Here is a 25,987-nt window from a genome sequence, read left to right on the forward strand (position 1 = left end):
GATTTTTTCGACATGGATCTTTAAGAAGTAACTCACAGCTGATTAAAGTAGATGTCAGATGAAGCCAAATCAGTTTCAAGGGTTGTGGACAAATACAGTTTTAAAGAGATTAAAGGAATAGGCAGGAATAAACAAAATTGAGCTTATTCTGTGTTTTACAGCTGGAGAAGATAGAGCACAAGACTGTGGGTCTGTACGTCTTGCATTTTATTTTTATAGTGATTATACTCAGTCATCACCTAATTCATTCATCCAGATAATTGTTCACAATGGCATCATAATGCGTCGGGTATTATACTTGTAATTTTAGAGATGAGGAATTTAAAGTACTGAAAAGTTAGAAAATACCTCCAAAGCACACTGACTATAATAGGACAGGTATTTGCACCTTAGTTCTCAAATAGGAGTCCAGAGATCTTTATCCCATGCTAAGCAGCCTCTCATGAGGGTGCACTTTGTATATTTACATATTTCATTTTCTTTTGATCCAAAGGTAATTTTTAAAGTGACTAATATACTATATACAGCATACAGGAAAGACTCGCGGAAGAAAGAACATATTTCAGAACAAGATAATTTGTTTTCCATTGCTCTGTCCCAGTTCTGGGTTCTTCTATTCATGGAAGTAAAGATGCCAAACCAAAGAAAATAAAAGCAAATTTAAGAATCAAAGAATTGTTACCTTCTTTTTTTCTTTTTTTTAACCAAACATATTATTATAAGATACTATGACTTTTAACCAAACATACTATTAATTATAAGATACCATGACTTTGGGATACAGCATAAGGGATCTGGGTTTGCCAAAGCACAAAGGCATCCCCAGCATCACAAGTTCAGCACATACTGGTCTGGCAACAGGGCTATGGTGGGAGTGTTTTCTTAGCCTTCAAAGCAAACTAACACAGGTTACAGATTTGTAACTGTGACTTTGTATGATTATTTCAGAGTTTGGTAAGGAGGTAGTTAAGGCTAATTCTAAGGCTTTCTATATAAAAGAGTGTCTTAATCCTCAGAAAGATAATTGTATTACAAAGGCTAATTCTGATTGCCTTAAAGAGGAAAAAAAAAATGTTTTTATGGAGGCAGGGAGCCCAGTCTAAAGGCCTTATGATCACCTGAATGAAAAAGCTACTGAAACCAATGCATTGCGCTTAAATTAGGTAGAGGGGGGGAGAGGTAATGTTTTTAGTATTTTAATAGCTTGCTTTTACTGAAATGTAATACATTTATTTTTAATCTGTAAAGTCAAAAATTGAATAAAATTTCATGTAGCCTTTGTCATTTTTCACCCTCAGGAATATAATTATCAGGAACTAAAATTTACTATGCATCTATGAAACTGTCCTGGTTTCAATGTATGTGTATATAAGACAATGTAGAATCTATGACCATTAATCTCAAAGGATTACTAATTGGGAAAGAGAATACAGAGGAATACACAGTCAAGAGAACGTCATGGCATTCCATCTATGTAAATAGGAAATAATTTATAATCATTTAACTTTTATCCATCGGGGTGGTACAGGAGAAATATAATCTGTCCTTCTGGTATTTAGAGCAGTCTACTGAAAATGTGAGAAGCAGGAGGCTGGTAAAAACAAGGCTATGAGAGTTTTCCAGGTGTGAAATAACCAGATACTGGATCAAGTTTCATAGAGAAATGAGAGGAAAATGTAGCTGAGACATATGTGAAGAAAAAACGAAGCCCCAGTTGCTGTCAGTTTTCTGAATAGAAGGTGGGAATGATCTGCCAATTGTGCTTCATTAGACTCTAAGGAGCCTCTGCTTCAAAGCTGCTTTATTCTAATTCAAACTCCATGGACACAAGATCACACAGTTAATCTAATCTATGATTTCTTTTTCTCTCAGTGTCTTTTGAAAAGCACTTGTATTCATTAATAGCAACCATAAGCATTAGATTTAACAATTGTGAATAAAATGAGTGACTCCCACTGATATATATGTGTGACTCCCACTGATATATATGTATAAATAAAATTGTAAGCGTATAAAATTTATAATTTAATTATAAATAAAATAATTATAACAGAAACAGTGAACCTATAGGAAATACACGGAGTATGAATGCAATTGCACATGATCATATTTAAGAGCCACGATCCTGAGTAGATTCTAGGGTAATAAAAAGGAAGACATCTTTGCATCTGTGAAGACTGGCTTACTCTATAAAAGAAAATCAGAAATTTAACCTTGTCATAGATAATTGTAGAAGAGGTTGATACAGTTTAACTCAACACAACTGTTATTTCTGCTCCCCAAATTATTTTGGCTTCTGAAATGTTTGTTTCTTCCCATCTCACGTGCTAAAGGCAACTCATCATAAGTCTCAGAGACATCATAAGAACATTTTAACCTTAATTCATGGAACTGGAAAGCAATCTGTTACAAACCTGAAGACCAGAGCTTATCCTTCTTATCTTAATAGAATAGCTTTGTGAATAACTATTCTCCCTCAGCAAAGACCACAACATCCATCGCTGAAATGGAATGGCAATATTTTTTATATAAAACTAAAAGTAGCTAGGGTATGTACTGTAAAAATAGACAAATTTGTATTATAGATTCATGCTCATTTTGGTGCCCTGAAACTGAGCAGCAGCGTTAACAAATTTCTAGTGAAAGGATTGCTTCCATCTTACCAGTAAACGGTATTCTTAGGAGGGAAAAGCACAATACTTGTTCTTTAGTCAAAGTGAAGATAATGGCACCTGCAATCCAGAAGAAGAGTAACTGATCATAGAGGCTGCAAGGTTGCAGGTGTTCAGAGTTACTTATTTTTATCATTTGGAAGTTTTAAAAGTTCTGATGGCTCCTAGAGAAATATTGGCGACAGATACAACTATGCAGTGGTAAACAATTGTGAACTATGATAATTTAAGTGTTCCAAAGAATTCTACTCTACAGACAGTATATTGCTGTTTTTATAAAGTTACTTGGATTGCTCTGTTTACTTGGGAAATTTAACTTCCAGGAATACTTCTTGGGTTTTCCATAAAACCCTTAAACTGTCTGTTTCTCTGCCTTTTCAAGTGTTTCGATTGCATAGAATGACCAAAGGCTGGACTTGTACTTAAGGCTATTCTAACTGAAAACAGATACTTTTATTTTGCTCATGTTTGTTTTAATTACCATTATTAATCTATAATTGATATCTTCTGTCAGTAACAGGGATATAGCAACATGCACTCCTGTTTTAGAATTAGAAGCTCTAAGTGGCAGCTTGGTTCTAGGTAGCTGTTGACCTTTGAAGTCATTTTATCTCTCTGAACCCATCTTCCTTAATGGAAACGATGTGGTTAAGGAAAATGATACCAAATCTTTCTGTTGGACAATTTGAAAACATTTCTTCTGATCTGAAATATTCACCACTAGATCTACCTTTTTCTGTCTTGTGAAGGGGGTAACCCAGTGAAATAGTGGGATGGTATTGTACTTATCGAAGCGCCAGTGGAATTTCTCAGATGCAAAAAGGAATCTCAAAACTTACAGGGTTCCCATGGTCTTTTGTAGTGTGCTATCCTAGACTGCACTTTGCTCACATCTCTACTTTCTTCCTCCATTGTACTACTTCTTCAGAAAAAGTAAAAAGAGAAGGGAGGAGCGAGGATAGAACTGTGGCCAGAGAGTAACTATGATCTGTTTGGTTGCAGTGGTTCATGCCTGTAATTCTAGTCCTAAGGGAGGCTAAGGCAGAAGGATCCTTGACGCCAGGAATTTGATAATTTGATACCAGCCTAGGCAACATAGTGACACCTTGTCTCTACAAAAAAGAAAAAAAAAAGAAAAGAAAAAAAAATTAGCTGAGTGTGGTGGTACATGCCTATAGTTCTCACTACTAGGGAAGTTGAGGCAAGTTGATCATTTGAGCCAGGAGTTTGAGGTTGTAGTGAACCATGATGATGCCACTGCACTTCAGCCTGGGCAACAGAGTGAGATACTGTCTCTCTCTCTCTCTCTCAAAAAAAAAAAAAAAAATAGTTCTGGGTGCAGTTATCATGCCAGTAAACCTAGCACTCTGGAAGGCTGAGACAGGTGGATTGCCTGAGCTCAGGAATTTGAGACCAGCCTAAGCTAGAGAGAGATGCCATAGCTAAAAGTAGCCGGGCGTTGTGTTGGATGCCTGTAGTCCCAACTACTGGAGAGGCTGAGGCAAGAGGATCACTTGAGCCCAAGAGTTTGAGGTTGCCAGGAGCTACAATGCCATGGCACTCTAATGAGGGGGCAAAATGAGTGTCTGTACATATATATAAAAAAGTAACCATTATCTTACTATCACCTCGCACAGTCAGGTTACAGTCCATGTATGTATATGCATTTCAGTACGGCTTCAACTCTATTTGTTAGAAGAGGAAAGTGAGACAGAGGGGGGAAAGACATTTACAATAGTCCAGGTCATTTTGCTTGTCATTCATCCCAGGGACACTGAGCAGACACCCCTGAGTAAAGCTCTGCAAGTTGGCATGAATTTCTGTCACTTCTCTGCCGCTTCTCAAAATGTGAGCATCTTGATATGCTGGATTGAACCTCAAGTATAGTTTTAGCTGTACCTGAATTTCCCTTAATCACTCACTTTGAATCACTTTACAATCTACTTCAGATGTGCTGCACCATAGGTTTCAAAAAAATATGTTCCAAAGCAAAACAAAACAATAAAAGGGAGGCAAAATAAAATCAGTTCATCATAGGAGAATTTCTACACTGCCTGTAAAAACTGTGCTTTAAAAACAATAATTCATATTATAAGAAAGAAGCCAAAGGAAAAAATTCTTTAATTCCTTACAAGAAACCAAACAATCTTCTGTTTCTTCAGTGACACAATGATGTTGTTAATCTTATTACTTGTGTTATTTTGTATACACATCCATATATTTCCAGTGCCTTTTACTGGTTGCAAATTACTCATTCTTCTGGAATTGTTTCCTAATAATTCAATTTGCCAAGTAAAAGTGTAAGTATCTACTTTAAGTGCAACGGTAAATCCCCTTTTAAAGAAAATGCTGTAACGGTTCTTTTCCTAAAGCTAATTGTTGTAGCAACGCCAAATATTCTGAAAAGGAATTTGGGGGGGGCGGTGTAAAGACCTTCATTTAAAATGATCCTTAGAGATCATTTCCCTATTCTTCTTAGGAAGCCAGTCATCAAACCCAAAAGAGGATCAGAGGGCATAGAGAACAAGGACATTAGGTATCTCCTGGAGTCATTTTACATGGCATAATGAACATCTGCATTACTATTCCTGTTAAGAAAGAGAAACAAGGCATATGTTAACACTTGGAAATGTGGCAATCCTTTTCTCTTCATCTTGCTAGCTCTGTCAAAACTATATATTTGCTTTCAAAAATGGAAAATCATAACGTATCACAATTTACAGTGGAGGAATTTTCCTACTAAGCATGATTGGAAAAATTAGAAAAGAGGAACCTTAAAGCTCTACCAGCATACAGTTTTTTGCATCCACTTTAACATGAAATATACGGAGATTTTTTCACGCATCTCATTTTGTTAGAAAAGCTTCCGATGAATATATGTGCATATACAAATGAAATCACCGTGTTTGCTAAATACTAATTATGAAATCATTGGGCCTACTTTGGAAAATTTTATTTCACTGACTCCTAGAATATGTAATTTCCATTGTCCATATAATCTACTTGTTTCTTGAAAATGCACATTCCTGGATTAATAAGCACTTTTTCATGCAGGCAACATCAAGAATGCTGCTAAGTAAACAGAGAACGTGTGGCCTCTGCCTTGTTCTTTAATGGTCTGAAAGAAGCAGATGGCTTGAGAATAGATGTATCATTGCAAGGGGATAAATCACACACGGGATAGATTGCCAGCTTACCTAAAACCTAGCCTGGTATTCAGTTCCCACAGCTCCCTTAGTGCTGCCACTCACGTTGAACTTAGCTGTGTCCTATTTTTGATTAATGTGTTTAAACACTTAGGTAGTAGAGACAATGTGTGACAAGCGGAGCTGTGGCCATTTTCACAATCAATACTGATCGTCCCAGCCAAAATGATGGCAGGTTAATTTACATCTGTCATTGAGATAACCAGAGAGAATGGAATAGCTTGGCTTCTTTCCATTCATTTGGCACATTTTCTTAGGGACTTGGAATACTCTGAACACACAATATATTTTCATAAAAATAAATTTTAAAAATCAAACCCCCTCCAAAAGAAAAGAAAACTAGCATGTCCTTCAAGACAATAGCCAAAATAATGTGACATCAATGGGACATTCATTCCACTCACAATCATCACACCTTTCAAATTTGTGTAAATACATGTCCCTGTTACGTGATTGAGATTATTTTATCCATCTCGCTCATAATTGAAGCTTAATAACATTGAGGAGGCTGTCATATCGCAGGTGTAAAATGTTCTCTTTCACTGCTACCAAAGCTAAGTATAGCGACCCCAAGGGCTTTAAAGCAAGAGGAGAAAGAAGGAAAGAACAGAAAACAAGAAAGAAAACATTCACTTCATGCTGAGCCACAGTGAGGAGACCTCCAGCCACCTGGAAAGAGGAACATTTACAAGTAACTTCAAATCCCAAGGAAGCTCAGAAAACATAAAGAGGATGTGTTTATCTTGTGGCCTGAGCAATGACAATGGTTTTGCTTTATTTCACTTTTTCTCTGTATATTTACAAATACGACACATTCATGGATAAGATCATTTTGATTAAACAAATGGAAACATGTTTAAATTTCATGTACGGACCAGACCCTCTTAGGGATTCAAGGTGCTCTGGGACAGGCAGCCCAGCAGACAACACACTTCTAAAGAGTGCCACCTTCTAGAGTAGCAGGGATGAGCATGAAGTGTTACTACAAAAACGTAGTTTAAGTAAATTCGAAAATGCCGTCAGAGTCATGGTGCCCTTCCTCCATGCTCGTCACGAGGCGTCCGCCTTCAAGAACCTGATCGTTATAGGAGAAAAATATAATTCACTATTGTGATTATCAGTTCCTTTTATAAAATTAATGAGTATTAATTAATTCTGCAAATAAGCAGATTTTTTTAAAAAGTATTGAATCTTCATTTTATAACAAGTAGTGCCAACAAATGGCTAACACCCCTCTTCTGAGGAAAACTGTGACTCTATCTCCTGGTTCATGATTTTGGCTTTCTTCAAATTTATGTCATGGCATTTGTACAGTAGATTGTAATCATCAGTATATACAGTAGAACCTCCATAGTTGACAACTTCCTTAAGTTGACCTAATTTCATTGGCTAGATGTACACCACATGTACTCAGTGAAAGTTCCTTATGTTGACCACTTACGTATGTTGATCAGTTTGCTGCAGTTCCTTGGATGGTGAACTTACAGAGGCTCTAATGTATTTATACTTTGCTTTAGAGCCCTATCAGGCAAGATCATGTAGCAATGCTAGGTACATGTCTTTAGCTCTAAGAGTTTACAGCACATTTCATTGAAAGGAGATACATTTTACCACCTTTAACAGCAATTACCAAGAAGTAATACCTTTTATTTAATGAAAAACACTTTGAAAGGGAAAGACACTTAGTTCAGGATTGGTTAAAAGGAGAACACTCAAGCTATGAGTGTTGATCGTGAATCATCTACTTAATCCATTTTATCTTCTATCATCTGTGACATATTTCCTAAAATAAGGATTACAGAGTATAATTAAGACCTACATACTATAGTAACTGAAATGATAGTAGTGTCAAAAAGATAGTTCTAAAAAAGCGAGCTTATGAATAAACAGGTGAATACATACACGTGTGGTAACATTCTACAAGTAATTTTTATTTGTTATAATTTGGTCATGAAATATGCTATTTGTTGGAATTCCATTTACATTTCATGCTGTCAGGGAGAACATTTCAGAGAATTTCAGCCAGATAAAAAATACTCTCAGTGATTGATTTTGAATCGAAGCCATACCAATTGTTCTAGACGACAACTTAACTTTATAAATCTTATCAAACGTTCACAGATCTCAGAACCTTTGACTATCATCTAGATTAAAAAATAAAGGTTCACAGTGTAGTTCACTTCCATTAGATAGAAACAAACTGACATCCTAAGCAGTATTGATAACTTTTGGCAAGGACTAGATGTCTTGTAATTTTATTGATGTGGTAGACTGAGGCACACAGGCCAGAAATCAAAAGAACCCAGTGCCTTAAACAAGCTTAATTGTATGAATTCCAGAAGACACAGAATGTGATTTACAAATTAACCAGTATTTTTTAGTTTGAATTAATATAAATCTAGCTTAGTTATTTTGCAATATGCTTTGTAATGTTTCAAGTGTGGTATTTTTTAAATATATAAAGCACACCATCTCCGGAATTTTTACCAAAAACTTTAAGAAGATGATGGGATAGTTCACTCAATCTGACTAAATCACTTTTCATCAATTCACAAGGCTACTCTAAGTTTTTTTTTTTTTTTAAATCTAACTTTTTTTTTTTTTTTTTTTGTAGAGACAGAGTCTCACTTTACTGCCGTCGTCGGTAGAGTGCCGTGGCGTCGCAGGGCTCACAGCAACCTCCAGCTCTTGGGCTTACATGATTCTCTTGCCTCAGCCTCCAGAGCAGCTGGAACTACAGGCGCCCGCCACAACGCCCGGCTATTTTTTTTTTTGTGGTTGTTGCGGTTTGGCCGGGGCTGGGTTTGAACCTGCCACCCTCGGCATATGGGGCCAGCGCCCTACTCACTGAGCCACAGGCGCCACCCGGCTACTCTAAGTTTTAAAATTATTTTCATTCTGGCTTAGTGCCCATAGCTCTGTGGTTAAGGCACTGGCCACATACACTGAGGCAGGTGGGTTCGAACCTGGCCAGGGCCTGCTAAACAACGATGACAACAAAAAAAAAATAGCCAGGTGTTGTAGTGGGCACCTGTAGACCCAGCTACTTGAAAGGCTGAGGCAAAAGAATCGCTTAAACCCAAGAGGTTGAGGTTGCTGTGAGCTATGATACCACACAGCACTCTACGTACAGTGACATAGACTTCGTCTCAAAAAATAAATAAATAAATAAATTATGGAAGTTGCCTCTGACTCAGTGAGTAGGGCACCAGCCCCATATACCGAGGGTGGCAGGTTCAAACCTGGCCCCAGCCAAACTGCAACAAAAAAAAATTGCCAAGCGTTGTGGCGGGCACCTGTAGTCCTAGCTACTCGGGATGCTGAGGCAAGAGAATCACCTAAGCCTGGGAGTAGAAGGTTGCTGTGAGTTGTGATTCCACGACACTCAACGAAAAATGACAAAGTAAGACTCTGTCTCTAGAAAAAGAAAAAAAAAAATTTTCATTCTGACTTATTATCCTATTAACTGGCTTACATATTACCTATGGTTAATTAACAATATTGTTTCCAAGCCGATCCTGAGTGTTTGCATTAGTGGTGGATGACTTCAAAGGATTTTGAAATTCTGTTAAGACCTTGAGACTTTGGATTCCAGTTGGAAGTTTACCTTAAAGGACATTTTGTCTTTTATATTGCAAATTATTTTGCTTCTTTATTCTCTGGTATCCTAGATAGATAACCTTTTAAAAAATACAAATTAATATGAGGATACAATATTTTAGGTTATAGTGTTCTCAATTTCATGGTAAAGTTCAAGTTGTAGAAGAGCCCATTGCCCAAGGGGTGTGCTGAATATCTCTGCATTGTGCACATTAGGTGAGATCCCCCAGAAATGTCCTCCCTCCTTCCTCCAATTGCTTTCCCCCTCTCCTTCTTCACCTCCCCCGCCCCCTTACTGGACTATTTTTTGTGTTTTATCATTCATATGAGCATATAATTGTTTATGGTTTCATATTAGTATTGAGTACTCTGGATATTTTTTTCCATTCTTGAGATACTTTACTAAGAAAAATGAGTTTCAACTATTTATTGTAGCTCAATTCGTAATTACCAAATCGTAGAAGCAACGCAAATACCCATCAACTCATGAATGGATTAACAAATTGTGGTATACATATACCATGGAATACTATTCAACTATAAGAAATGACAGAGACTTTACGTCTTTTATGTTTACCTAGATGGATGGTTTTAAACCCTCCAATGCTCCTTCTAGGTTATAGGCACATCTCATCCTGCTCTGGCCCTTGCAGGCCTTGTGGAGGTCATAGTTCCCTATTTTTGTCTCATCAACACTCATGATTAGTTCACTTTCCCAGCCCACACTCCATAATGGATTCCTTCGTTAAACTCTCTTCAATTAATGCCTTTGAGTGCCATCTCTTTTATGTGAAATGGAAGAGATCCCAGCCACATGGGGAGCCATGCTTTCATGTTGTGATTCAGTGAAGGCCTCAAAGCCTTCTCTGCCTTAAATTCACATACATCTGCCATGGTGCCTCAAGCATCTCTTAGCTTGGAGTGAGGCAGCTTTATAAGGATCTGAATGAAGTGCAGATCTTCCAATGGATAATATTTAGCATTTTAGTCAATAACATTGTATATCAATGGGTTTATCAGAGTAGTCAACCACCAGCTACATTCAAGACATGGGTTATTTTAATAAGATAGATTGGAAAATAATAAAGGGCTATTTAATTGTAAAGTATTTACAGATCTAGATACTAAGTAAATGTGATTAGCTGTAACTCCTCTGAAGAAGGTATTGAAATATCTCAAAAGAAGCAAAAAGACAACCTTTCAGAAGGCAAGGTCAAATTTTGCTTACCAAGAATTTTTTTTGCCTCCTAGATATAGAACTTGATTGCAGTCTCCCTGCCACCCACATTTAGTTTTCTTACATTTACCAAAACATCTTATTCTGAGTATAATTCAGGTTTTCCTAAAATTCCGCATGTACATTTTATCTTTACCTTGAAGGAAGAAACTACTAATAAAATAGTGACAAACTAAAAAAAGGTGAAATTTCTTTAAACAAAAAATTGTAATCAGTGGCTGGCAATAAACAGTAGAAAACAGTGCAGAAATTGTAAGCTAAATTTATAAAGATGCTATAAAATTAACATAGATTATTTACCATTTTAAGAAAGAAATATCTCTTACAAAGGCTTATATTAATAAAGTAATTTCTGTGGATTTTCAAGGTGTGTTCAGAGATAAACCTACATTTGAGATAGCAATAGGTAATCCTCCTATGTATCACACTGAGAGGGTGAGAGTTCTCTATTGTACGGGCGATTTTCAATAATGGAGTATTGGTATTTTCAAAGTTCCCTTAGGAGATTCGTTCAAAATATAACATTTTATTTCTTCTCATTTTAGAGTAGCATTTTTTTATGTACAACTCAGTTTAAGCAATGAATTGTATAATAACATTCTATATGTATTCTAATATGACATATTAGCCTTCTTTTAAAGGCTAAACTTTATGAAAAGTAATTGCAAATCTTATTATCATAAGCCAATATATTTATAGAGTATAAAGTACCTTAAAAATTTCAGTACATTTGCTAAACAACTTAATTTTTATAAAAATATCTCCCCACTCACTCTAATATACCTGTTCCAAAGGGCTAAATCTTGTTTAGTTATCTGCTACTCATTAGATCTCTTAATTGCTAATAATATTATAGTATCTTCAGGGTTCAAATAGTTGTTTTGTTATGAGTGTTCTATGAATCTGGATTTCTGAAGATGTCTTAAGAACTCTGTTGGTTAAAGGAATTATGAACTGTCTGGCATAATTAAGTGGCCTGGTGGAATATAAAAAACAACCTAATTATGTTTTACTTTGGGGCATTTCCAGTTATTCGAACTGCAAAGTAAAATGGACTATATGTGCTTTTGAATACAGCCATTTTTCCCTTGTTCATGCCATTTGGATATTTTACATAGTACTTTAAGAAAATTTTATGTTATGAATTCTCACCAGCATTTCTCATGTACAAGTTAGAAGTACATAAGAAGTTAACTATTTTTCTCAGTGGGAATTATCTGCCATATAATATATTTTACACATAGTCCTTTTTTTGTTAGATCATTGACATGAGGCACATCACATTTTTTCTTCCAAATAATGTATATTAAGCAATTATCAACAATGTGCCAGGCCGTGGTAACAGCTGATGAAGATGTAGCTACCAAAAAGCAATGTGCCTTTGTGGTGCTTATACTATAGTGTGAGAGATAGCCCATTGCCTAATGTATACAATGTGAAATGGATGGATAAATTCTATTGAGAAAAACGAAGTTGGATAAGGTGATAAAGAATGACTGTGTAGTGGATATTATTATTGTTCAAGATGGTCAGGAAATGCTTCTGTGAGGAATTGACATTGAGGGGACACCTAAACCAAGAGAAGGAGTGAGTTATCCTAAGGCCAATACCAACATTATTCCAGGCATAAAGATTAGCAAATCCAAACACCCTTAGGCCATATGAAGCTTGGTATGTTTAAGGCAGGCAGGAAATTCAGTGAAGCTGAGCAGGGAAGTAGAGAGTGAAGTAGGACATGGGATCAGAGAGTTTCGCAGGAACCAGATCATGAGAAGCTCTCTAGGCCCTGGAAAGGAGTGTGGTTTTTAGTCATATGTGATGGGAATCAGGAGAGTACATCAACCTGCTTTAAATATTGTGTTAGGCTGAATAATAATCCTCCATATATATCTACTTTTTAGTCCCCAGAACATGTGAGTATGTTACCTTAAATGGCAAACAGGACCTTGCAGAAGTGATTAAGGATTGTACTCTGAGATAAGGGATAGTGATCCTTATAAGAGGCCGCAGTAGAAATCAGAGGAGAAGGTGACGTGATAATGGAAATCGAGATTGGAATGATGTGTTTTGCAGATGGATAAAGGAAGAACATGCCAAGGAACACGGGTGATTTTGAGAAGCTGAACAAAGCGGAGGTTGAATTTTCTCCTCACAATTTTCAGAAGAAACCAACTCTGTGGAAACATTGACTTTGACTCAGCAAGATTGATTTCAGACTTTTGACCAAAATATAAGTGCTTTTTGTGTTAAGCCACTAAATTTGTGGTAATGTATTACAGTGCTAAAAGGAAACTAATACAAACATGCAACCTCTAGTTAGAAATTGGAGAACAGATTATGGAAAGAGTAAAAAAAGTGAATTCTAAAAAAATTAGAAGGGCTTGGTCTGGTGAGTCTGCAGTTGATAACCTAAGGGACTTGCCAAGTACCTGGCTGTCTGATTTTAGTTAAGGACGCATGTTGTCGTTCGATGTTTTCTATTGCTGAGTAATAAATCACCACAGATGTAACGGCTTACAGCAACACAAATTTATCAGCTCAGTTTTCCTCCACTTAGCATCTCATAAAAACAGGTGGGTTCCATATGCGTAGGGAGGGTCTCCCAAGGCTGAAATCAAGGTATCACCTGGGCTGGCATCTGACCTGGAGGCATCTAAGAAGCCCCTCCTAGTACATTCAGATTGTTGGCAGAATTCAGTTCCTTGTGGTTATAGGACTAAACTCCCTGTTGTGTTGGCTTCCCAGTACAGGGCTGCACTCAGCTATGGAGGCTGTTTTCGGATACTATCCACTTGGTCCCTTAAATCTTCAAAGCCAGCAATAGTACATCAAATCCTTCCATGCTTGGAATCTGAGCATTCATCTGTTTCAAACTGAAGGAAATGCTCTGCCCATAAAGGGCCCAGGTGATTAGATTGCCCCTGCTCAGGATCTCAATTGATTAACTCTAAGTCAACTGGTTGGTAACTTTCCTACATCAACAAAACTCCTGTTACTATGTAATTCAACAACACTGGCACAATATCCTATCATATTCATAGTACCAAGGATTAGCACAGAAAATATTGGGAGGAGGGGTATTTTAGACTTTTTCCTAACAGGCGCCAAAGGTGACTAGTTTTTTGTGATTTTTTTCCTTTGATTTAGCAGCCAGGTGATCGGTGTGCCATATACAAAAGTTATAAATTCAGGGACAGTAGCAGGTTTGCAAAAAGGAAAAATAATAATGCAAGAATTATGTAACTTGACAATGTCAGTTAATAATTTAATGATAAGTAGGTAGTCAAATATACTGACATGGCCCCTAGAAGAAAGATAAAGGGCTGGAAATATAAATTGGGGAATCCGCCAGTCTTTGTATGATATGTAAGGTCACATAATTATGTCACCTGGTGTGGGGGCTGTAGTGAAAGATCTGAGGTCTGGGAAAGGTTGTAGCACCATCAAAGGAAACTAAAACACAAAGGCCGGTGATGAAGTAGAGAAACCAGGAAAATGAGGCAGAGGCTGGAGAACTTGTTAGAATTCAACATTCTTGGATTCCACCCCAAACCTACTGAACCAGAGTTTCTGTATGAAATCCACAATTGATAAGAGGCGTTAAAATGCTCTGCATCTAACTCTGACACATGAGGCTGCCTGAGAACTTCAGGTGCCCATACCACTGGGAAGGGACAAAATGGAAAGTGATAAGTCTCAATGTTGTTGCGTCTCAAAGTGTGATCCTTAAACAGCAGCGTCACTTGAGGAATTGTTAGAAATGCGAGAACTAAGGCATAACCTTGACTTCCTGGGTCAGGATCTGCATTTTAATTATTTTCCTAGTTGGCTCCTGGGCATATTATCATTTGAGAAGCACTGAATTATGCTATATTAATTCAAAGCGAACACAAGACAATCCAAGTGTAAACATGGTCCTACAGTCGCATGGACCATAACTGATGTTTTATTCCATTTTAAAAATAATCCTTCAGACACCTTTTAAAGTTATCACATTATTTTATGCCCTTAAATCATTAATAACTTAGTATTTTCCTTAATTTTTCCAATCCAATACTTAAAGTCACCTGGGACAAGTCTCCATCCCCTCTAAAGACAGTGAGAAGTAGAATTCCAGTTCAGAGAATAGGAGAGAAATAAACCTGCAGTTGTAAGTGCTCCAGATGAAAATTGTCAGAGATTATGAGAATGAAGATGAACTTCACCAGTGTCTCCAGCCCTTCATTCTTTTAAACATCCCTGGAATATAGGTAACAGTGGACACTGTGCTAGGCAAACACAACATTGTGTACTATAGGCTTGTATTCAGATAAGCAGCTGCACCTTTTTCTTTTTAAGGAGGAAAACGATTATCGAAATTGTTTATTTTTAGTTTGGATTTTAACCTGAAATCAATTTCTAAAAAAAACCACTTCATTGCTGAGCAGCTTAGATCAGATTCTTAGATGTGTTTCACATCTAATAAGATTGAAAATTTGTCTAAGAAACAATGCATATTGTAAGAAATGGAGAGTGATTCAGGAGATATCAATATATGGGTGAGTCTCTAAAACAAAAACACCAAATGCCATTAAAAGAAATGATAAATGTATAATAAAGTAAATATGATTTTCAAGAAGTAAATTAGGTGTTTCACATCAAGTGATTTGGTTAAAATGTGAAAGTTAAAGTCATCGGTGAAGGGCTCTTTAGACTGTCTCCATCAATTGATTGAAGTGCAAGATACTAATGCAGAGAACATAAATCGAGGGGAGGCAATTTTTTCAACATTAGTGTTAGCAGATGAGAAAAAGGCAGCTGATATTCATCCCATACAGAAGAAGGCTGAAGATATATAAGGAATTGCTCTTCATTCTTTGTGAGCTATAAAATCTGTTCCAATAGCAATATCCTTTCTGGCAGAGAATCTGCAGCTTGGTGTGGCCATGTGTTATTGTATTTGGACTGTCTCCATCTGCAAACGTTGACTTTTCATCTGTGACAAGGAAAAATCTGTATGAGGGAATGTGTAAAACATTTGATCCTTGTTTACTTGTTAACGGAAGGTCTCGTCAAATCCTTGTAGTGTGGGTTTTTGGGTTTGTTTCTCAAGGTTACTAAGGATGCATTCACAAATGCAGAGTGAAAACTCTGATAAAACCAAAAGGTTTTTATTTAGATCTAGAAATATAGTTGTTCTAAATATAATTGCACATCCCAAAACATAAAGGCAGCCTCAGTAATAATCTACCAGAACAATAGATTTATATTTCTGTACCCTACCATGGGCTTTCTCATTAGCAAAATAAAACAACATTGAAAATTTGATTATCTGGTAATATTGATGACAACCCACAGTGATACTTAATTAAAGAATAAAAGAATGTGTAGTGGTCATGCATCCAAATCTAGGGTTTTTTCCTCTCAATTTATAGATGAGAAACTTGGAGCTGGGGAACCTGAAATTACTTTTTCAAAGTCTGTACTAATTCATTGTTCCACTAAATGCTAAAGTCTGTTTCTCTGTTTGCCCTAGCTGTAATGAACATGTGACTGGAGATTTCTGGACTGGTTTTGATTTTAGATGTTCTATGCCACAATTGTTTGAACCTAACATGAGCTGAATCGGAAATTAAATGAATTCATTAATGAATGAATGGAAAACATTCCTCCGTAAAGTATACTCAGATTTGCCATATGTATTTTTGGATTTAGACTGCTCACATAGTCTATAAAATATCATGCCAAATTTGAATTATAATGGCAGTGAAACTCAGACCCTTTGGTTGCTTTTCCATCTAAGAGCAGAATGATAACTAAATAACTATATATTTCCATGTGAAACTGATTTAAAAGTATCAATTTAGCATAGAATAAAGTGGTCTGAAGCAGAAATAGATTCCAAAGGAAATGAGGGTAATAGCAATACTTCCCTTTTTTTCATGCCAACTGTCATATTTGAACTTGATTTTTCCCATGTTTAAATTTGAAGAAAATTAACTGATTTCATTTGTAATAGCAACTGTTCAATAGATGTAGAACATGGTGATGAAACAGTGGATAGAAGGCTGCCCCAAGTCTATTTTTCTCTGCCATTTTCTGGTTCCTCAAGATTGATATAAACACTTAGCTTCCTATTTAAGCTAACCACACAAAAAAGGATATGTTGTCATACATTTTCTCAAACAATATTCATATGTAAATAAACTGAGAGTTAAATTGAGCTGGTAAAAATACTCAATTTTGTTGTGTTAAGACCTTAGAGAAATTAAAGTTAACTTGAAGTGAATGAGGATGTCTATTTCCCTCAAATTCTATTATGGGAAGGTCGGTTAAACCCAGGGCAAGTAAAAAAATTAAGACTTTTTAAAACATATAAATAACAATAAATGCAAGGCAAAACCAAAGAGTAAAGGTCTACATAAAAAGGACATCATTTTAAAATACAATTATGCCTAAATGTCGGGGAAACTGCTTTAGCAAATTCAAATCAGTGGATGTATCTTTCCTTTTAGGATTTCTGGTAACACACAAGTCTATACTATACATTCATGTTAATGTAAAGTCTTAGGGAAACATGGCGGAAGTGGAACTTAAGAACAAATGTTTTCCACAAAAATAGTGATAGATGTTCATACCATAAAAAGAATTTTATAACTTGGCAATCAGAACTGTATTGTATCAAACAGGAATTTTTCTATAATAAAAATGGGGAAAAAAGAAAACTAGTGAGATGTGATAAACTTGACCCAAAATTATACAAAAATGATCTATCCGTTTTATAATTCAGTTTTGGCAGTCTAGTGAGACTTTTACCTAACAATAAAACTTCTAAGAAAAATTCATGCATAGAAAAACCCAGATCTTCACATAGTATGAAATCTAACCAGTAATGTGAAAAGTCTCATTTTTTTTAAAGTACCATTTTCTAGCTTTGTAATTAAAGGATTTAAAATAATCAGGTTGAAAAGTATGATATCTGTTCAACAGGCCAGAAGCTACTTGTTAATTACAACATTATGGCAGTGAATTAATCAATGAAGTAATGGTTTTGCTTTCTGTGTATAATAAAATGACATCAAGGACTACTCAAGTATCCTACCACTTAAAGATTGCTGGAGTTCCATTAATTTAGATAGTTTTATCTTATAAACTTGCATCTTTAAAAACCAGTAATTTGGGTAGCTGATCACTATTAATACCCAAACCTTTAGAAAATATTTTGTTTGGTTTTGAGTGAGAAGGTGAGCTGTATGAAGATGAAGAAAATACTTTGACACCTGATATAATTATTAACTGAGACAACTTTCCAGAAGCTTGTTATTATGTGCTTTTGTTTTGGATTTCAACATTTAAAAGCAGAGACAGATGGCTTGTACAGTTTTTCAGCACTTGCATTTTTTGAACATTCAAAAGCAAAGAAGGATAATCAGACTCATAGATGGAAGACTGTGAAAAGGAACAAAGAATTAGTTTGAAATCAATAAGTGCTTTAGTGTTTAAAAATCAAGTATAGAATTTTAATTCCTTTTAAAAGAAAGGAAATAAATTAGTATAATGCTGAAACCATAGGGTGAGTGACAGTGTGTGACACACCTTTTGGAGGCAGGACACAATTATAAAAGGGACTTTACCTAACAAATGCAATCAATGTAACCTTGTTCTTTGTACCTTCAATGTACCAACAATAAAAAAAAAGTATTTATAAACAGTTTAGGATCCTGATCAGGGTTTTAAACAGAAACAGATATTTCATGATGTAACACAAACTGGACATTATTGCAACTTATTAAAAATTTGGAGAAACCGAAAAAACACACAATTTCATGACTGCACATGAACAAATAGCCACAAGCGCCCCCCACAGGCAAAAGCTCAAAACATGTAATAAGATTCAGTACAGTGACACATGTGAGGCGTTTGGGTTTCCATAAATGTATGTTGAGAGGATGCACGCGTGAAAAATAGAAGTAGTTGTTTATTAAGGCAATTACTTATAGTAATAATAAAAATTATATATCAAAGCTAAAGTATTATGGTTTACTGCTATTGGGTGTGCCCAGCCTGAGGATGGTTCTTTATGAATTATATAATAGTCACTTACCTAAAATATTTACCTAGGACCCTACAAAACTTCTATACATTTATTTACATATTTTACCAAAGTCCTTCAAATGTATTGACAATAATGAATCATGGGAAGTACAGTTCTCAAATAACAATATTACTTATTAAAAATAAATCCATGTTTACAAGTTAAAGATTGTGTATAGTACACAAAAAAATAATTGTATGTGTTTTAATGTGTCAATTATTTATAAGAAATATTAGATGTAAGAAATGATATGACCTGAAACAAAGTTTATCTTATAAAGATTAAAAAAAAAAGCCTGTCTAAATCAGTTAAATTTCTCCCCAATGACATCTTTTACATCACTCTCACATCATTGATTTTAAGGCATTTTTTTGTTTTCTATTGTTGGTTGATAGATCACAAATACTTGTGGCAGTGTTGACAACTTATTTTTGTTCTATATACTTGGTGCCTGTGGCAGGGCCAGCCCATACATGATACATGCTTAGTAAATGTTTGTGGAGTAAATAAAGGCTCTCAGTTCTGAAATTTTTAAAAAGTGATAAATTCTATTTGATAAGAATGTGTCACTCAGTGCTGAAAACTGAGGTCCACATATTCTTATACACACAAACACATCATTCTCAATCTTGGTCAATATATCTTGATTTAATAAGATGGCAGGGTGGGTTAGATTAGGCTAATTTAAAAATAACCTTGCCAGTTCTCCCTTTTTTGATCAACTCAATAAAAAGCTGATTCCACTGACATTTCTGAGCTAATACTTTTTTTCTTTAGACATATTAAAAATAAAAGAGACCTTATTAAACGATGCTAGAAAATAAAGTTTAAGTCACAGTTAGCTCATAGTCTTCAAGATATGTTACAAGTTCAATTGGTGATTAACTAATTTATCTCCATTGATGTCTATAAAAGAGTGAATATGTTTAACAAAGAAAATAAATAATTCATGTATAAACTGTCACAATGTATTGCTATGCAACGTACTTTGCTGTTGAAGAAGCTTTTGATGTAAGGTGTGTAAAATCAGCATCTTATATTATAATTACTTAAAGGCTACCTTTAAGCAGGGATGGCTTTAATAATTCTCAGAACGTTTTCAACCTAATAAAATTTTAATTAACAATGAACATTACTCATAAATCACTCCTATTTCTTGACACTTTGAGGAAATCAGAAGACTGATATGCCATTTCCCCCCACCCCAGCCCCATCAATGAATTTCAATCTAGTTGGGATAAAACAAAAATAAAAACTTTCAAATATGCAGGACTTTCCCTAAAAGATGAAAATGTCACTAAAGTAAGAATTGAGGCAGCTCACTTAGGAAGTTTGTTATACTTCAGTAAAGGAAGATCTGTGGAAATCTTCACAAGTGTGTTTGACACATGAATTGGCCTAGGTATGGGAGCTTGCTTGGGGTCTGTGGGACACTAGCTGACCCTTGAAAGAGTCAGTAATTAAATGAAAACAGGCCAGGCACAAAACATCTTCTAAGCCTGTGATCCTAGTGTAAGCAAGCATAGATTGGTTTAAGCAAAATGTGTTAGCTTTGTGGATGCAGCGTCACTGAGTACACCAAAGGGAACCGGAAAGTGAGAAATTAGTTTGAACTTTTAAAATGTGGCCAGATTACAGAGGGCAAAGTAATGCTCATAGAGAAATTTAAATTAAATATCCAAGGAAGTAAGTAATCATTGGAGATTTGTGAGAGAAATGGTTTTAAGTAATGAATATATGTTTAAACAAAGTAAAACTGTTTGCTTTTGAGAGGATGGGAATACAGGTCAGATAGGACGAAATTTTAAGGTTATTCAAAAGAACAGACTTTTAGATATAAAAATGGGTAAAATTTGAGTTTTATGAAATAGTGCATTTTGGCACTTTTTTTTTTTTAAACTTTTAGTGTCCATTCTGATGTCACCTACAGTTTGTTATCTCAATTCTTTGTTATCAACTGTAGTCCGACTTAATATTTTTCCAAACACAAGAAATAAGTATAGGGGCAGTACCTGTGGCTCAAAGGTGTAGGGCGCAGGTCCCATATGCCGGAGGTGGCAGGTTCAAACCCAGCCCTGGTCAAAAACTGCAAAAAAAAAAAAAATAAGAAGAAGAAGAAATAAGTATACTATTATTAAGGCAAATAGATTTTAGTATAAAAATCTCATAATTATTGGGCATTTAATGATATTAGTTGTGCTAACTTGGGTTTCAGCAAAGACTTACATTATAACTTTTAGTTATTTTAATTGTCAACTAAACAAACTTACAGCATGTTTTTGTTTCATTTTCTTCTTCTTTTTTTTTTTTGGTGAATGTGCTTTTGAAAATGCTTTATGCCTTGGGCATTTTTATCTATCCACTTAACCTCATTCATATAATTAATTCCTAATTTCCAAACTAGCACTAATCCCTTGGCTGTTTGATCAATGGGGGAAAATACCAATAAAATCCAAGTCATTTTTTAACCATTTGGATTACGTTGCTTTTCAGAGAAAGGTTCATTTTTACTTTACACAATAAGAAAAGAGTTTACCATGAAATCCTGGATAAAATATACATGATTGCTTTCTTGAGAAAAAAAAAAAGGTAAATTCTATGGTGACTATCTTCCCTTTGAATGTTGGAGTTCATGTGATTCAATTTGTAATTTAGATTTAGGTTTATGCCTTAGAAATTTAGAAATTAGTTCCGTTTAGCAGAAACAAACATTGTTTTTGGATGCAAATGGAATCTTCATTTACGTAGATTACAGAATGCTTGCAGCTGACCCAGTATGTCCTTATTAAGATAATTTAGTTAAACTGTTCTTTAAAATTCATATATTTTGTTTTTTTAATGAGCAAAAATATTTCCTTATAATTTTATATAGAAAAAATAACCAGTGTTTATATAGAACAACATTTCATATAATGACCTAGAGTATTTATTTTTAATGATGTACATGTCAAATACTTTTTGCTTTTTATTTCTTGGAGGTGTTGCATTTACATGTTCTTAAACACTGCACATAAAATTGTTCTACTTCTCATAATGTACCACCAATACAAATTTTTTCTTGATCATTTCTTGAATAAAAATCAATAACAATATGAGTTCCTTGGAAGAAACGATCATAAATGAAACACAGCAGTTATATATAGTTGCTGATATCTTTCTTTTGCCCTATCTATCTGCCTATCTGTGATTTGGGAAATAAACACAGACTGAAGAAAGAAGAGAGAAATCTCTCCATAACAAATTTGATTTCTTTTCTGTTGATCTAAAAAGGATGGATAAAATGTCTTTGAATTGTTTAATTTAATATACTTTTTATGAGAAAAATGACATCACTAATGCACTTTATCTCTGAGGAGATAATTTGAATTAAAAATTGTAAGTGACTGGACATGGGGGTTTGTGACTGTAAACATCTGGGAGTTTGGGGTTGCTGGGAGCTATGATTATGCCACTGTACTATAGCCCTGGTGATACAGTGTAAGACTATCTCAGAAAAATATATAATTAACCATATTCTTTTCTTGTTTTCTCTATTGTCCTATACAGATGGGCCTTTAGGTCCCCGAGGATTAGCTGAAGCTACAGAGATGTGCACTCAAGAGTGCTTGGTTTTGGGTCACTCTGATAACTGCTGGATGCCTCCTGGCTTAGGTCCATATCAACACCCCAAATCTCCTCTCTCAAGCTTTGCACCCCAGAAAGAATGGGTGAAGAAGGACAAGCTTGTGAATGGGCACACCCTGACCAGAGCCTGGAAAGAAGACAGCAACAAGAACCAGTTCAATGACCGTAAGCAGTATGGCGCCAACGAAGGCCATTTCAACAATGGCAGCCACATGACAGACATTCCTCTGGCAAATCTGAAGTCTTATAAGCAAGCAGGAGGTGCTATTGAGAGTCCTAAAGAGCACCAACTCTAAGAAAAGGCTACATGGGACCTAATGACTTTAATCTAAATAAACATGCTAATATCCTGTGTGTCAGAGCTTTATGTATTCAATAGATCTCTAGAACTATGCCCCTTCTAGCAGGGATACCCATAACTTTGTGTTAGCACTATGGAGGACATAATGTTTTGCAACATAAGAGAGAAGACAGTTCTACTAGCCATGTGATCCTGTTTACTAGAATTTATTAAACTCTCCAGAGATATCTCCATTGTGCAAATATTTTTTTTATTATTACATTTTATTTTGACCCTGGACTGCTGCTATGAATATAATAGAATATGCATTTGGAGAGTAAGAAAGTTCCATTGACAAGCATATCCAGTTAGAAAATTGTGCTCTTTTTGTCATTGATTTGTGCTGGGACCACTATACTTGACATTATAGTTCAAACAAAATTAAAAAAAATAAGCATTAAACCTATTGTGCTGTTAACAATGTTAGTGGACACTTGTAAGTCAATCAGTGTTAAAGTATTTGTAAATAGAAGCAAGTTATTGTTAACAACTTTTGTGTACTTATAATGTTCACCTAAAAATGTTGTAGCATAATTCTGTGTTTTATTGTTGCTTCCTTTTTTTTTTCTTTTAGTTTACCACTTTGTTGTTATTTCTTTTAGTGAGGTGTTTCTGCGTTAGTAATCTGTCTTAACACACATTGTTCCAAGGATCTCAGACGCTTGTGTTGAAAAAAAAAAGGTTCTGAAATCTTCTTTGTGGGATAACTTATGATGTTGGAAAAATTCTGTAGAAAATAAAGATGAAACAACGAAAATCTTGTAAAAAAAAGGTACTTTTGCAAAAGCTTGGAAATTCAGAACCTATTTTTTGATATTCTTATTTTCAAAGTCGGCTAAAGCAAAGTCACTTAATTAGTACTATTAAGTGAGAGAGTAATGGGAAAGTGTTATCTGTTAAAAGTGATACAATATTCTGTACTTGTCACTCATACAAAACTAATATCTCAAAATTAGCATATATGGAAGATAAATTACTATTCAAAGCTAGTTTAAATTTGGCAAATGTGTGTCTACAACTGTGTTGAAATGGCAGAGTTTGTGTTGATTCTCATATACAATAATGTTGTTGTAACACAAGTGTTATTAGACCATAGCCACAAAATATTTAATGTGTTGTGCCTTCATGCTGTAACAGAACATTCTCCAGGTAGGGTAGTTGGGGGAAATAAAGGGATAAATCTCTAATTATTGCTGTTTAACTGTTTGTTATCATAGTTGGTCAATGCCTGGCAGGTACCAGCATATTGTCACTTAGGTCAAACCAACAAAGTGACAACTAATGTTAATAAGATCTCAGTTGCACGTGCAAACAAATCCAAATTCGAACATTCTTAGGAGGTTTTTGTTAAGGCATGACAGATGATTTAAACAAATAAATAGCATGCAACAAAATGTCTTTATTGAAAGAAGTGGAAGTTATCTTAATGCCACGGTTCACCATCAGTTTAAAAGTAAAAAAAAAAAAAAAAAAAAAAAACTAAAAAAAAAAAAAAGGTTTGTTAATCTGATAGTTAATTTGTTCTTACCAAAAAAATAAAATTACTTTGTAAATAGCAGTTCACATTTTTCCACAGTATAATGGAAAATAATGGGTAGGGGTGCATTGCTTATTGAAGTACATTTTTGTCGGTTTGTGAGGGGTGTTTGATGACTTTGACAGAATAAATATCTAAACAATTATCCTTGTTACTGCTTTGCCAGTTCTACGTTATTTACAGTTATTCAGCTCTTGCAATAAATGTTCTAAATTCCCAATTGTAGTGTATTAATTCTTGGTCGACATTCAAAGTGGTTATTTAAGTTGTTGGGTTAATATATATTGGTAAAATTTTTATCTGTAAATTAGGAAAGATTTGTTGGGTATTAATAACAATGGTTCTGAGTTAAAAGTTCAGTTATTCTTATGGTCTATAAAATTATTTTTTAGGGAAATTCATTGAGAAGGCTGGTTCACTTTGTATTCAAGTTTCATCAAGGTGAAATCTCACATCAGAAATGGGGGGGTAGTGCTAATTATTAAGGTGATTTTCCTTATTCTATGTCTCCTTAATGTTATTTCATGAAACAACATTTCAGTTATTTCATTGTTAGCCAAGGCAAAAGACCAATCTGAGATGATGGCCTGAAGACCAGAGACAAAACTTTGTATTTCTTTCATATTAGGAAAATAGGCCCAGCAGGCTGACAAGGGTACTAGGACACACTCAGATACGTGCCATGTGTTTCTACTCATCATAGAGCAATGGCAATGACATTTACTAATGTTGGAATTTCAAGCTAGAGAAAGAGGCTTCACTCTTTCCCTAGAGATTTGGAAAGAATTGGGAAACAAGATTCAGGAGTCAGAGGCATAGAGGTAAAGATATTTGCTTGGGCCACTGCCTGGATATGACATCCTCACCCTTCACTGCCAACCAAGCAGACCTACGCATTAGTCTGAGGCACCCCATCTCTTTTCCCTCACAGGGCAGAGCCTGCCCCAAGACACAGACCGGGAATGAATCCTGAAAAGAGGCTACTCTGGAAAACACAAATTATAATTTATGCCTGCATAGTCCCTTTCTCCATTTCTTATACACCAAAAGTTGTTCTTTTCTGCCTTGAAGAGTACAAAGTGAGAAAAACTAAAATAGCTTCCCCCATATTTTTTCCTTCCCACTAAGAGCAAAGGAGAAATTTTCTTCTTTCTATGAACAATGTGGGAGTTTGGAAAAGGAATTCTTCTTTTCCATCCCTACCATATTTTTCTAATAAACACAACAATATCTACTTTTATGAAGGCATTCAATCATAATATCTGTGAATTTTTGAGTAATAACAACACAAATCAAATTGAAGAAGTCACTCACGAAATACATAATATATTCCTAATGACTATTTCTTTTTTTTTTTTTTTTTTTTTTTTTTTTTATTGTTGGGGATTCATTGAGGGTACAATAAGCCAGTTACACTGATTGCAATTGTTAGGTAAAGTCCCTCTTGCAATCATGTCTTGCCCCCATAAAATGTGACACACACTAAGGCCCCACCCTCCTCCCTCCATCCCTCTTTCTGCTTCCCCCCCCATAACCTTAATTGTCCCTAATGACTATTTCTTAATTATCACCCAGACTGCTTTACTTTATAAACATCAAGTATTATGAATCGTTATTTACCTGAAAATAAAAGTCATTAACATTACCTAGAAGAGCATGGAAGAGCACATCTATATGAATTGTATAAAATAATGATT

The 25,987-nt window shown here is 35.2% G+C and overlaps 1 protein-coding gene across 6 annotated transcripts in view; it reads left to right on the forward strand.

Annotated features, from left to right (window-relative positions):
* Positions 1-24,507, forward strand: part of LOC128566793 (protocadherin-9) — a 959,874-nt gene extending 935,367 nt beyond the window's left edge. For all 6 annotated transcript variants that reach the window (XM_053563824.1, XM_053563827.1, XM_053563825.1 and 3 more), the window contains one exon: positions 22,336-24,507. In XM_053563824.1, coding sequence (XP_053419799.1) covers positions 22,336-22,709 — 374 coding nt within the window. In that variant the 3' untranslated portion in view covers positions 22,710-24,507. The remainder of the gene's footprint in view (positions 1-22,335) is intronic.
* Positions 24,508-25,987: the final 1,480 nt, after the last annotated feature.

Source organism: Nycticebus coucang, chromosome 15 (genome assembly GCF_027406575.1).
Source record: "Nycticebus coucang isolate mNycCou1 chromosome 15, mNycCou1.pri, whole genome shotgun sequence".
NCBI lineage: Eukaryota > Metazoa > Chordata > Mammalia > Primates > Lorisidae > Nycticebus > Nycticebus coucang.